Source organism: Zeugodacus cucurbitae, chromosome 4 (genome assembly GCF_028554725.1).
Source record: "Zeugodacus cucurbitae isolate PBARC_wt_2022May chromosome 4, idZeuCucr1.2, whole genome shotgun sequence".
Lineage (NCBI taxonomy): Eukaryota > Metazoa > Arthropoda > Insecta > Diptera > Tephritidae > Zeugodacus > Zeugodacus cucurbitae.
This window is the reverse complement of record NC_071669.1, coordinates 27,715,880-27,729,965: the sequence shown is the minus strand read 5'-3', so window position 1 is coordinate 27,729,965 and position 14,086 is coordinate 27,715,880. Positions and strand designations below refer to the sequence as shown.

General features: G+C 34.5%; 1 protein-coding gene across 1 annotated transcript; it reads left to right on the top strand.

Annotated features, from left to right (window-relative positions):
- Positions 1-9,991: 9,991 nt before the first annotated feature.
- Positions 9,992-11,122, top strand: LOC128921577 (uncharacterized). The gene is made up of 4 exons (XM_054229577.1): positions 9,992-10,322; positions 10,387-10,573; positions 10,630-10,723; positions 10,797-11,122. Exons 1-4 carry the CDS (start codon positions 10,133-10,135, stop codon positions 11,046-11,048), a joined length of 723 nt encoding a protein of 240 aa, XP_054085552.1. The 5' UTR covers positions 9,992-10,132; the 3' UTR covers positions 11,049-11,122.
- The last annotated feature ends 2,964 nt before the right edge of the window (positions 11,123-14,086 follow it).

Below are 14,086 nucleotides of genomic sequence, written 5' to 3'. Positions count from 1 at the left end.
ATTTGAGTGTGAAAATAAGACTCGAACTTTAGTTCTTGTTATTAACTGTATTTAATATTCAACACAAAAATATCTTTAATACCTCAAAGATACTTTTTTATTTGTCCCAACTAACAGACAGGTATTCAAAAATTAAATTGTCATCATTCCAACAAACATCGCATATATATGTAGAAGCAAAGGACATTTTTCACGACATTCACATACATATACAGCTGCGAGTAGTAAAAGTGGATTATATTTTCAAGGCTATGTTTATTAAATATAATAAAATATTTTGATTTGATGTGTTTATGTGAGAAAATTATAGAGAGCAGTAAAATAGTAGTGAAGTAATAGAAATAAAACAGCACTTGGTAGCATGACCACGATTTTTGATAAAAGCTATACAACACCTCTTCATAGAACCTACGAGACCCCGGGAATCTTTTAAGTGGTATGTTATCCATGCTTGCTGCACTACGGTCCACAATTCGTTGTTGTTTTTGGGTTTATCATTCCACACAACTTTCTTTACGTCTGTGAAAAGGTTTTCAATGAGATTGAGATCATTGGCATGAGTCTTACATACTAATGGTAACCTTTTCCGCCTTATTGAACCACTTTCGAGTCGTCGGTCCACAAGATGTTGCGCCATTTCTCAATCGGTCAAGTTAGGTGTCCTTTGGTAAAATTTAAGACGTCGTCCTACATGATTTTTTTAATAAGAGTATTTGTAGATGACTTTGAGTATATAAATTATGTTCACGTAGAAGTTTTCTCACTGCATGAACACCGCAGGGCAGGTTCAGTAGGTCCCAAATCTCCACAGCTGACATTGTAAGTCAAGTTTTAGCGCATCTTTCGACTTTTCGTAGACACTGCTGAGAAATAATCCGCCTTGCCCCCCATTTTTCGTATTTTTATACTCTCGCAACAAAGTTGCTACGAGAGTATTATAGTTTTGTCCACTGCCACGCCCACAAAATGGCGAAAACCAAAAACACATAAAGTGCCATAACTAAGCCATAAATAAAGCTATGGAAATAAAATTTGGTATGAAGGATCACACTATGAAGAGACATATTTGGATGTAATTCTTTTGGGGAAGTGGGCGTGGCCCCGCCCCCAAATAGGTTTTTTGTATATATCTCGCAAACCAATAGAGCTATATAAACCAAACTTTCTGCGGTCGTCTTCTTTAGCCACTTCCTAATACAGTCCAAAAATGAAAGAAATCGGATAATAACCACGCCCACCTCCCATACAAAAGTTAGGTTGAAAATTACTAAAAGTGGGTTAGCTCACTAACCAAGAACGTCAGAAACACTAGGAAATGGCAGATAGAAGCTACACGCAGATTTTTTACAAAATGGAAAATGGGCGTGGCGTCGCTCACTTATGGGTCAAAAACCATATCTCAGGAACTACTCGACCGATTTCAATGAAACTTGGTTTGTAATAGTTTCCTTACATCCCAATGATATGTTGTGAAAATAGACCAAATCGCTTCACAACCACGCCTACTTCCTATATACCAGAACTTTGAAGACGATCTGAATCGTTTACTTTACAATATATAAAGTAAGCACTAGTAAAGATATCGATGCAGAAATTTGCACAAATACTACGTTTATAGCAGCCCCATTCTAAAAATCACCGAAATCGGACCATAGGTTGTCAAGGCCCCATATATCGAACCTCGGTACTTCTAACCTAATATTATGGTTTCCAACTTTCAATGGATTTTATACAATATAAATGACGAATATGTGGATCAAATTATGTATTATATAATATTAATAAAGTTAAATAAATAAATTGCGAGAGTATAAAATGTTCGGTTACACCCTAACTTAGCCCTTCCTTACTTGTTTCTTATAAATAATTGCATTGCGAATCATTTTGGCTGAACACCCTACCCCACTTCTTTGTAGGTTTCACCGGCGTTTATGAGAGACTGTATCCTCATTATCATTTTTCTTCACCACAGTGCTTCCCGCGGCCCACAAAAAGATGTACAGTCACATGTTTTTTAATTTTTCATTGAATAAGAAATAAAAGAACAGGAAACTCACTTTTTGTATCATAAAAATAAATATTTTATAGTAAAAATATTTTTGGATTAGCTCACCTTTCACTACTATTATATTTCTCGCTCAAAAAAACAGATATCTTTATATAATTAACTGTAAAATAGTAATGTAATGTAAGTGTTTCATACTTGTTGTTTTGTATAACAAGGCCGTTAAATCTCAGAGGATATAACAATAATAATGGACGGCGGCAATATCATAAAAGAAAACAAGTAAGGAAGGGCTAAGTTCGGGTGTAACCGAACATTTTATACTCTCGCAATTTATTGATGTAATTTTATAAAGACAACACAATTCGACCCATATATTCGGCATAAAGTTCAATAGAATAACGAAAACCATTATAAATAGTATATGGGGACTGAGGTAATTCCTAAACCGATTTCACTCGTTTTCACCACCAAGATACAATGTATCGAAGACTATACGATCACTTAATTTAATATTACTTATAATTAGGTATATAGGATCTGGGGGAAATTATGACCCGATTTTTACCATTTCAGGTACAGAGAGAAACTGTTATAAGAAAAAAATTCAGAGGGAATGAATTACATTAAAATATCTGAGGGATTTACCTATATTTTCGGTGAAAAATTAACCTTATTCACTGAGTTCTTCATGCTTGATATCAGGGGCCTTGAAAAGTCATGGTCCGATTTTGACAATTTTTCCACAAGTGATGTCACAGCTCAAATACAGTATTTGTGTAAAGTTTTATTCCGCTAGCTTCATTGGTTCCTTATGAATACATTATAAAGTGAACGAATCAGATGGAATTCAAAATTGGGTTATATCGGAAGTAGACGTAGTTGTGAACCGATTTCGCCCATATTCCACCCGTGTCATCAGGGTGTCAAGAAAGTGTTATATACCGAATTTCATTGAAATCGGTCGAATAGTTTTTGAGATATGGTTTTTGACCCATAAGTGGGCGACGCCACGCCCATTTTCCATTTTGTAAAAAAATCTCAGTGCAGCTTTCTTCTGCCATTTCTTATGTAAAATTTGGTGTTTCTGACGTTTTTCGTTAGGGAGTTAACCCACTTTTAGTAATTTTCAACCTAACCTTTGTATGGGAGGTGGGCGTGGTTATTATCCGATTTCTTTCATTTTTGGACTGTATAAGGAAATGGCTAAAGAAAACGACTGCAGAAAGTTTGGCTTATATAGCTTTATTGGTTTGCGAGTTATATACAAAAAACTTATTTGAGGTCGGGGTCACGCCCACTTTTCCAAAAAAATTACATCCAAATGTGCCCCTCCCTAATGGGATCCTATGTTCCAAATTTCATTTTCATAACTTTATTTATGACTTAGTTATGACACTGTAAAGGTTTTCGGTTTCCTCCATTTTGTGGGCGTGGCAGTGAACCGATTTTGCCCATTTTCGAAAGCAACCTCCTCAGGATGCCAAGGAACATGTGTTCCAACTTTCATTAAGATATCTTAATTTTTACTCAAGTTATCGCTTGCACGGACAGACGGACAGACGGACAGACATCCGGATTTCAAATCTACTCGTCATCCTGATCATTTATGTATATATAACCCCATATCTAACTCTTATATTTCTTGGTGACACAAACAACCGTTATGTGAACAAAACTATGATACTCTGTGCAACAGGTTGCGAGAGTATAAAAAATTTAAAGCAAAATTCTCTTTGCCAATAGGCACTACTATTTCAGTGCTCGCAACTGTATGTATCAACATTAGAAACCTCTGTTCGAGTCTTTCCTTCACCGATGTCCTATGCTAGTGGAATGCTCTTTCAGAGATCAATTAATCTCCTTTTGCAAATATCAACCAAAAAATGTGTACAGCTAAATTGAAGTGTTGCCATTCACATGTGCTGCATTTCTTCCTGCATTGATGGATATACCGATGCACATTCCTAATTGAGTGCTCCAATTTCAGAGTACGAATTGGACTGTCTCAACTTTTGTAAAAAATATTGAAACTGTCTGTTATTTTGAGGTTAAGTGGTGTTCATAACCCCTCTGTCATTTTCATTTTACAACTACATGCACGAGTAATCAAAGGCCGAAATTCTAAGTGGTTTCTGAGCTGAAATCTCATTCCAAAAAAGTAGCTCCGCTTAACTAGCAGAACATTAATATTTTGAAAGTTCGAACCAAAATTACGAAATCCTTAGGAGAAATCGGACACCATACGGATGTGTATTTGTCAAGAAATTGTTTTTAGGAACTTATTCGCAAAAACTATCTAACAAGTTTTAGTGCAGATGAGAAACTCTCTCTCGAAATTTATTTCTGTACCGATTTCACAAGCTACACATATTATATTATGTCCAAGACTATAGTGTCACTTAATTGTGCAAAGATATCTCAAATATTAACCAATATGGTGAAGAAAACGGTTAAACCGTGGTCTAGTCCCGGTACCACTGTCAATTACAATTACTTTGCCTCATCGCCAAGATCATGTGTAACATCCAAGTAGATAAACATCAAATAAATTTGGCTAATAAAACTACATACAAAATGTATACATATCTCTACTCACAGCGACAATTTGAAAGATAGCTAGCTTTGCATCAAGCGCCTATCTACTATGTACATGGATGAAGGAAAGTTGAAAATGCTTACGATTCTTGCAATTTATGACGCCATTTGCCATTTGTCATTTCCCTATTCCTAATTCAATTTTTAATATATAACATAGAAAATATATTTTCTGCGGTTTTGCAACTTAGTTTGTTCTCCGTATTTGTGTTTAAAGCATGATAAATGCCAAAATGTCCGAAACTACTTTTAAATCATTTATATGTCTGCTTATTTATTATGGATTATAAAATCAACCGGATAATTTTGTGATTTAAAATGGATAGAATTTGACATAACCAGATCGATTTAATTCATATTTTAACACTCTCTTTAATGTCATACGTATACCAATTCAGCACATTTTATACTCTCGCAACAAAAGTTGCTAAGAGAGTATTATAGTTTTGTTCACATAACGGTTGTTTCTAAGTCATAAAACTAAACTAGTTGGATATAGGGTTATATATGAGTGATTCTACAATAAGAGGTAACTTGTGCGGCGATCAGCTTAAAGTATTGTTTTTGTTCTTAATGTTGCTATTTTTTTAAATGAATCACATCATATTAATGTAGTGCATTAAATAACAGTACAATTTACTGCATAATTAAAACATTTTTTTCTGGAATTCCTTACAAAGTCTAAAAAAGTCTCTCCCCTGGCTTGTCCCGTTGCTACTTCTTATTTAACTTTCGGACAATACATATATTTTTTGTATGAGATGCTAAACCAAAACTAAGTTCAATCGGAAGTAAAGTAATTAAAATTATGTATTGTTAAATAAATAACAAAACTGTTTTGTTTATTTCATATAATTATTATTCTCTCGCAAAAAAGTTGCTAAGAGAGTATTATAGTTTTGTTCACATAACGGTTGTTTGTAAGACATAAAACTAAACGAGTTAGATATAGGGTTATATATATCAAAATGATCAGGGTGGCGAGACGAGTCAATATCCGAATGTCTGTCTGTCCGTCCGTCCGTGCAACGGATAACTTGAGTAAAAATTGAGATATCTTGATGAAACTTGGAACACACGTTCCTTGGGACCGTGAGAGGGTTGCTTTCGAAAATGGGCAAAATCGGAACACTGCCACGCCCACATAATGGCGAAAACCAAAAACACATAAAGTGTCATAACTAAGCCATAAAAAAAGTTATAAAAGTAAAATTTGGAACAAAGGATCGCCCTAGGAAGGGTCATATTTGGATGTATTTTTTTTTGGGAAGTGGGCGTGGCTCCGCCCCCAAATAGGTTTTTTGTATATAACTCGGAAACAAATAGAGCTATATAAACCAAACTTTCTGCAGTCGTTTTTGTTAGCCACTTCTTAAGACAGTCCAAAAATGAAAGAATAATCGGATAATAACCACGCCCACCTCCCATACAAAGGTTAGGTTGAAAATTACTAAAAGTGAGTTAACTCACTAACGAAAAACGTCAGAAACACTAAATTTTACAGAAGAAATAGCAGAAAGAAGCTGCACACAGATCTTTTTACAAAATGGAAAATGGGCGTGGCATCGCCCACTTATGGGTCAAAACCATATCTCAGGAACTACTTAACAGATTTCATTAAAATTCGGTACATAATATTTTCTTGACACACTGATGACACGAGTGGAAAATGGATGAAAGCGGTTCACAACCACGACAACTTCCCAAGTAACTCAATTTTGAACTCCATCTTATTCCTTCACTTTATAATATATACATAAGGAATATAGCGAAATAAAACTTTTCACAAATACTGCATATAATCTGTGGCATAATTTGTGAAAAAATTGTCGAAATCGGACAATAACTTTTTAAAGCCCCGAATATTGAATATGAAGAATTCAGTGCCCCATGGTAATTTTTCACCGAAAATTTCGGTAAATCTCTCAGGTATCTTAATTTAATTTAGAGGAAATATTTTTCTTCTAATAGTGTAACTTCCCCTAGCTCTCATATATCTAATTATAGGATTTTCAAATTGGGTCAAATTGTGTGTTATCTTAATAAAAATACATATATCAATAAATTGCGAGAGTATAAAATGTTCGGTTGCACCCGACTTAGCCTTTCCTTACTTGTTAAAATTAACTTTTGTCCCGATTTTTTTATGTATCTATCCTGCCAAATTTTGTTCCGCTTGTACGACATAAATTCAAAGACGATCGCATTGAAAAAAGTGTTCATTTGCTCATTTCAGCCTGAAGTTAACAATACTAATCGCGCAATTCGTTTGAGCGCTGTAGTTTTTTAGTTATTGCGCCCCGATCATGCGGTGTACTGGATTCGAAAACTGATTTTGTCTCTCCCCTAGCAATTCATATAACGTATACTATTAATTTAATTTATTTGCCTTTATGGTCCTAAGTTCCTAATACTGTGATAATTAAATTATAGTTAACCTAACAAATAATTCAGTCAATTAAAGCAATTAAATTTTTCATGAAAACGTCTCTCTCCTGCCGTATTTCCCCTGGCAAAATAACTGCCAGGGGAGAAAGTTAGAGACCAGGGCGACGACGACACTGACATATGTAGTTCAGCCAATAAAAATACAGAGGCTACGTCATGTTGTTCGAAAGCGCTTCTGCTTGGAAAGTGTTCGATGCAGTACCCGCTGGTGGAAGCAGAGGAACAGAAACCCCTCCATTCCGTAGGAAAAACCAGGTTAAAAGTGAACTGGTTTCTATTGGTATTTCCAATTCGCGCCAAACAGCAAAAAGGTGAGATGACTAGCGCGTTCATAGATTCGCCTATATTCGCATAAGCGGTGCATACGTCAAATATATATACATACATATATCTAATATGTATATAAAATTCTCGTGTCACGGTGTACGTTATTGAACTACTCTGAAACCGCTCGACCGATTTTCGTGAATCTTAGCGTGCATATCGGCTAGGGTGGAGAATCGGACAACATATATTTTTCATCCTCCTAAATGTTAAGGGTGGTACACCCCTAAATTTTTTTAACTTTCCGCGAAGAATTTTAAAAATTTTCTAAAATCGGTAAGTTATTGGTTGTTGAAGTTCAAACCAATCTGGCTAATTTTAGTCTTGAAATATTCGTGGAAGGCCAGAAAAAGATTAGAAAGTGAGTAAATGTGGAAAAATTGCGAGGAAGATATCAATAAGAGAATTTTATTCGAGTTGACAAGGAAAATATAAAAAGAGAAAACAAAAAAATAATATTTTGAAGGTTGTCATTGTTGCTTTGTTAAAATATTTTTGTTATTGTTCAATTGTATAAGGTTGTGTCGATAGCCGAAAACAATTTGTAAAAAATAAGGAAAGGCTAAGTTCACGTCCAACCGAACATTTTACACTCTCGCAATTTATTGATGTAATTTTATTAAGATAACACACAATATGACCTATATATTCGGCATAAAGTCCAATAGAAAATCATCATATATAGTATATGAGGGCTGATGTAATTCCAGAACCAATTTCACTCATTTTCACCAAGGTTCCTAGGTTTCCAAGGTTAACGGGAATAGGCACCTGTTAGTAAGCAAACAAACGGCACATTCGGCCTTGAAATTACTCCTAAATTGCAAATGAACGAAACACCAGTCGGCAAAATCCCCAAAAATAGCGCTATAACGAAGATTTTCCAAATATTCAAGAAGTCGCTGGAGGTACTGCACAGGACTTTAAAAGATTTTGATTGTCGATGAACGTTTTTGGTGGAGCCAGGATTCTGTTAACGGGTGATTTACGCCAGACTCTTCCAATTATTCCTGGATCAACTGTTTCTGACGGGCTAATCGCATGCCTAAAGTCATTTAATTTGTGGCGACACATAAAGTATCGCTAATTAACAACTAACATATGAGTGTTTTTGCAACAATATCAAATTGCGATTGTAGAAGCAGTTGGAAATGGTAGGGTCGCAGTTGACACCTCGATGGATTAATAGCATTTCGAACATATTTCTGTCACTTCATTAACTCGAAAGAGAAGTTTTCCTGACATGAAATCTCAATATGATAACCATAAATGACTGATTAAATGACCTATATTGGTGGTAAAAAAAACAAAGATATCGATGATTTTAATGCGACAATTTAGAATTTCGGTCCAGGAGAGTTGACACAGCTACAAACCAGGATGACGTAGTCAATTATCCCAAACTATTTAAAATTGCCTGTACTGTCACCACTCACCTTGCAATTAAAAGTAGTGTGAGTTGTCACCATGCTGCGTAACATAAATCGACCTCGAGTAATCAATATCGTCGCCGAAGCCAAGATTGGACCAACTTAATTTAATGTATACCTTAGCCACAACAACGTGTGGCCGGGTCTGCTAGTGTATGTATATATAAAAAAGGTCAGGTTGGCCAGACTCTCCCCATGCCAAATCTTCTTTTGACAGCAGAGGATATATTACGTCTTTAAAAAGTCAGAAATGTTTTTGAAAGATCTTAAGATTTTATATTTAATATTTGTTTCGTTTATTTAGGGAAAATAGTGAATTTATTGATTTGTTATTTTAATTTTATTCATCTAGGAAAGAGAGTACCTTTAATTTGTAAAACTATTATAAATTAATTTTTTGCTTTTGGTAAAATAATTATCTACCATATACTTTACGTCTCTCCCCTGGCTGATGTATTTACCCTGGTCGTCGAAAAAGTAATAAAATATGTATTAAGTGACTTGCCCTTACGTGAGAAGATAACTAAAAGGGACAAAAATCATAATATAGAGGTTTCCTGAAAAAAATCCAAAGTTTTTCTTTGGCCGTTTTCTCTATGCAATTGAAACCTCTTATCGTAGAATCTCCCATATATCAAAATTATCAGGATGACGAGACGAGTCGAAATCCGGATGTCTGTCCGTCCGTCTGTGCAACGGATAACTTGAGTAAAAATTTATCTTAACGAAACTTGGAACACGTATGCTTTGGCACCCTAATTAGCCAGATCGGTTTAGCCGTTCTCGTTTTTTTTGCGGCACAAACGAGCAACAAATCATTTATATATTACAGTACTTTTCGTTTAATTGACCCTATGGTTAATTGGTTTCCCCGTTTAATTGAACGGTGTTATCGGGCAAAAAATATAGCTTATGAAAGCACATGTAAATTTTTTCGGATAATTGGACTCGGTTAATTGATTTTCTCGCTTAGTTGGTTCAAAATATATGTCATCAAAAATCATTTTCCTTTTAAATTTCCCCGGTTAAGGTTAGTTTCCAGCTCTCAAGAAAAGCAAAAACTCCATACAAAAAAAACACTAAAGAAAAGCTCAAGAAGTTTTCTTGTATTAAATTTTCTTGTGGCAACATCCAGCTCTCAAGAAATTCAGTAAGTATATTTACTTCTTTTATTTTATAAATTGTGGATAGGCAACACTGGTTTTGCGAAGAAACATAACAGTTTCTATATATTTCTGAAGTAAATTGAGCGAGAAGAAGAAGCAAATTTGTGGTTTTATTTGAATTTGATTTGAATTTTATATATTCTTTGGCTTAAACATTAGAAATGGAAGACTCAATACCTACAACAAAGCGGCAAAAGCGAATTGGACATTTCACTGCAGGTGAAAAACAAAACTTAATTAAAGAAGTGGAAGAATGGCCCCGAATATGGGACATTACTAACGTTTTGCATTCAAATAAAAATGCTGTGGAGCAGGCCTGGGTCCACATAAGCAATTCTCTTGGCAAAACTGGTCAGTGTATATAAATTAAACTTTTATTTTATGAATATCTTAACTTGTTTTTATTTTTTATTAGTTAGTGAGTGCAAAGCTGGGTGGATTAGCTTACGGGAGAGCTATCGCTATCACGCCAAAGTGGCCCGTAAGCACAAAAGTGGTAGCGCTGGTGGAGAAACGCTGGAGGAGCCTTTGTTTTCAGATACTGTTGATTGGGAGTTTGCTGAAGAAATGGCATTTTTGCCAAATGTATCACAGAAACGAAAGTAAGTAAATTTAATATTATTTTAAAATTTCATGAAGTTATGCATTGTTTTCGCAGAACTTTCACAAGTCCAGCTTTTAAAGATTTCGATTCATCTTCCCCCATAAATAGAGCGGATATGGAGGAGTTAAATGTTCCGCAATATGATTATGTAAATGTATATCATGTGTATATAATGTGCATGTAAATGAAAATGTTTTATTTTTTGTTTTTGCATTTTTCAGAATCCAACACCCACCACAAGTAAGCGGAAATTTAGCGGAAGCCAAAATGATGAGGCATGGAGTCGATTCAATAACATCTTGAAGAAACAAAAGGATTTGGTAGCAGGAAAGAAGAACTCACCATATGCACAAGTCCTTGCTGGTTTTGACTGGTTGTTGAATAAGCTTCCACGGTCAGTTGGTGATGATATGTGTATGGAATTTAACAGTATGCTGTTACAGCAAGTAAATGAACTTAAAACAAAAAAATAGAATAAGGAACAGAAATAAAACTAACAATTAACTTTTTATACACTTTTACCTTATGATTAGTTATGAAATAAATAAACATGAAATTTAGAAACATTAAACTTATTTTTTAATAAAAAACATATATATTGGTATACATAAAATAAGTAGTAAGTATTTTTTTATAAATAAACATGAATATTGGAAAGTTCAAAGAAATGTTGCATTATTTTGCCATGGAACAGATCCAGATGTAGAATTTACATAATCTTTTATGACATTTCGTACATATTTGCCATAATCTGATGCTCTCCCCCGGTAGGCACCTAATTCATTCAAAGGGCCTTCTTGTTGTATAGTTTCTCATTCTCCTGATTCCCATACCCCGTCGATGCCTTCGAATCCAGAGAAGGTAGGAGGATTATAAGCCGGTCGACATTTATTGATCAGGAAGTTATGTAGTAAGCAGCATGCTGAAACAATCGATTGTGCACGATCCGGATGACAAAATAATACCTTTCTCAGGCAAAGCCATTTTGCACTTAAAATTCCAAACGCGTTTTCAATACACCGTCTTGCTCTACTTAAACGATAATTGAAATTGTTTTCCTCTTTGGAAAGGTTTTTGCTATTATAAGGCTTCAGTATACGTTTACACAGAGGAAATGCGTCGTCTCCTACAATGAAATATGGTACTTTTTTGCCATCGATAAAGCCGTTGGCCGGAAATTGGCAGCTGTCATTAAGAATGCTGATACCGAAACTCGAATTCTTCATAATATTGGAGTCTCCTTCACTTCCGTAAGCACCATTATCCAAGTATGTGAATTTATAATTGGCATCACATATAGCCATTAACACAATGGAATGGAATCCCTATAATAAAAGCATATTAATAACAAGTAAAGAAAGTCTAAGTTCGGGTGCAACCGAACATTTTATACTATCGCAATAAATTTTTGTAATTTTATTGAGATAACACACAATTTGACCCAGATATTCTTCATAAAGCCCAATAGAATAACGAAAATCGGCATATATAGTATGTGAGGGCTGAGGTAATTCCTGAACCGATTTTACTCATTTTCATACCCTAGCGTACGAGGGTATTATAATCTATACATATACAGACATATTTACTTACTTTGTAATTATAAAACACGCCTACACAATTTGGTGGGGCTTTGATAGCTATGTGTTTTCCATCGATAGCCCCGACGCAGTTCGGAAAATTCCATTGCGTTCGGAAGCAATTAGATATCTCCAATAACGAGTGTTCAGTCCACTCTGGTATTTCATTTTTCAATACGCAGCATATTGCCTTACACACGTCGGACACGATTCTTCCAAAATGCTGCTTACTAATTCGATAGCAGGAGGCAATATGGCGTTGTAAATCTCCAGAAGCCAGGTACCTGAAAAAAGAAGGCAGTCAAATCCTATTTGTGCTAATATAGTATATTATATATTTTCATAACATACTCTAGTAAAATTGCAAACTTGGCTTTAGCTGGGATGAAATCCTTTGGTCTGCTATTTCGCTTTGGAAGCAGATGTGGCTCCAGCATCTCCCAAAGCTCATTAAATATACATGGCGGCATGCGGAAATTTTCAACGAAACGAGCTGGATCATTCCGCAAGTTTTCGAATTCGGTGACAAACCTCCCCTTCTCATTTCTTGCCTTGAGATAAGGGCTCACCCAATGACACATTTTTCTGCGATTTTTTTTGATGATTCCAGATTCCATGATGGTTATGAAAGCACCACAGTTCAATAATATCATCAAATTTAGCCTAAAATATAAGAAAATATATTTGTATAAAAACTATAATTTGGTGAAATAGTGTATAAAATTTACTCATCGTCTTCCATTCTAGAAACTAAAGAGCACCACCTGAAAAATAAATACAAATAGTTAATTACGATATTTTTAAATAAATTTAAGTAACTTACCAATTACTCTTGCTTAAATAAATCTCTTTTTTGTTTGTTTTGAATTTTTCACACTCTTCTTCTTCCATTGTTTAACATTCACGGTGCAATATGAAATATCAAAATTTCTGCTTACTACTATTTCATACAAAAGAAACAATACCGATAATTTCTTGAGCTTTTTCTTGAGAGCTAGAAACTAACCTTTAATTCTACCAAAAAATATTGTTAAAAAAACTAATCTTCTAATCAACACTGTATATTTTGATACCCTGAACAGGGTATATTAAGTTTGTCACGAAGTTTGAAACACCCAGAAGGAAGCGTCGGAGGCCCTATAAAGTATATAAATATATAAATTATCAGTATGTTGAACTGAGTCGATTTAGCCATGTCCGTCTGTCTGTCTGTCTGTATATATACGAACTAGTCCTTCAGTTTTTAAGATATCGTTTTGAAATTTTCCAGATGTTATTTTCTCTTCAAGTTCATTTGTCGGAACTGCCGATATCGGACCACTATATCATATAACTGCCATACAAACTGAACGATCGGAATCAAGGGCTTGTATGGAAAACTTCCTCATTTTACTACATATCTTCACGAAATTTGGTGTGAGTTATTGCTCATAGAAATAATTTAATCTCCGAAAAAATTGTTCAGATCGGTTAGTAAAATGTTTTCTCTTTTTTACTTACTTTTTCTTATGTCTTTAGATTTGATTAAACACATAGTTACTAAAAGAAATGCACCTGTGAAGGGTATATTAGCTTCGGTACAGCCGAAGTTAGCGTTGTTTCTTGTTTTAATAATAAATTGTATAAACAAATAAATACATATATGTACATAAATAGATTCATAGATACCTATGTTAGTACATAAAATTGTTATTGCATTATTTCGTATAATGGTAATAAATATTCAAATATTTGAAAAACCTTAAGTGCACATATGTATGTATGCAGTATATGCATGGATTAGGTGGGCTTAAGAGGTTGATACATATTTAAACAGTATTTTGTGATAAATATAAATTTACAAATTCCGAAAGCTTAGCTTGGTACCTCATCTTCCATGAAGTGTCCAAAAAAAGGTTCTTGGCATGGGCATCATAATTAATTATTGGTTC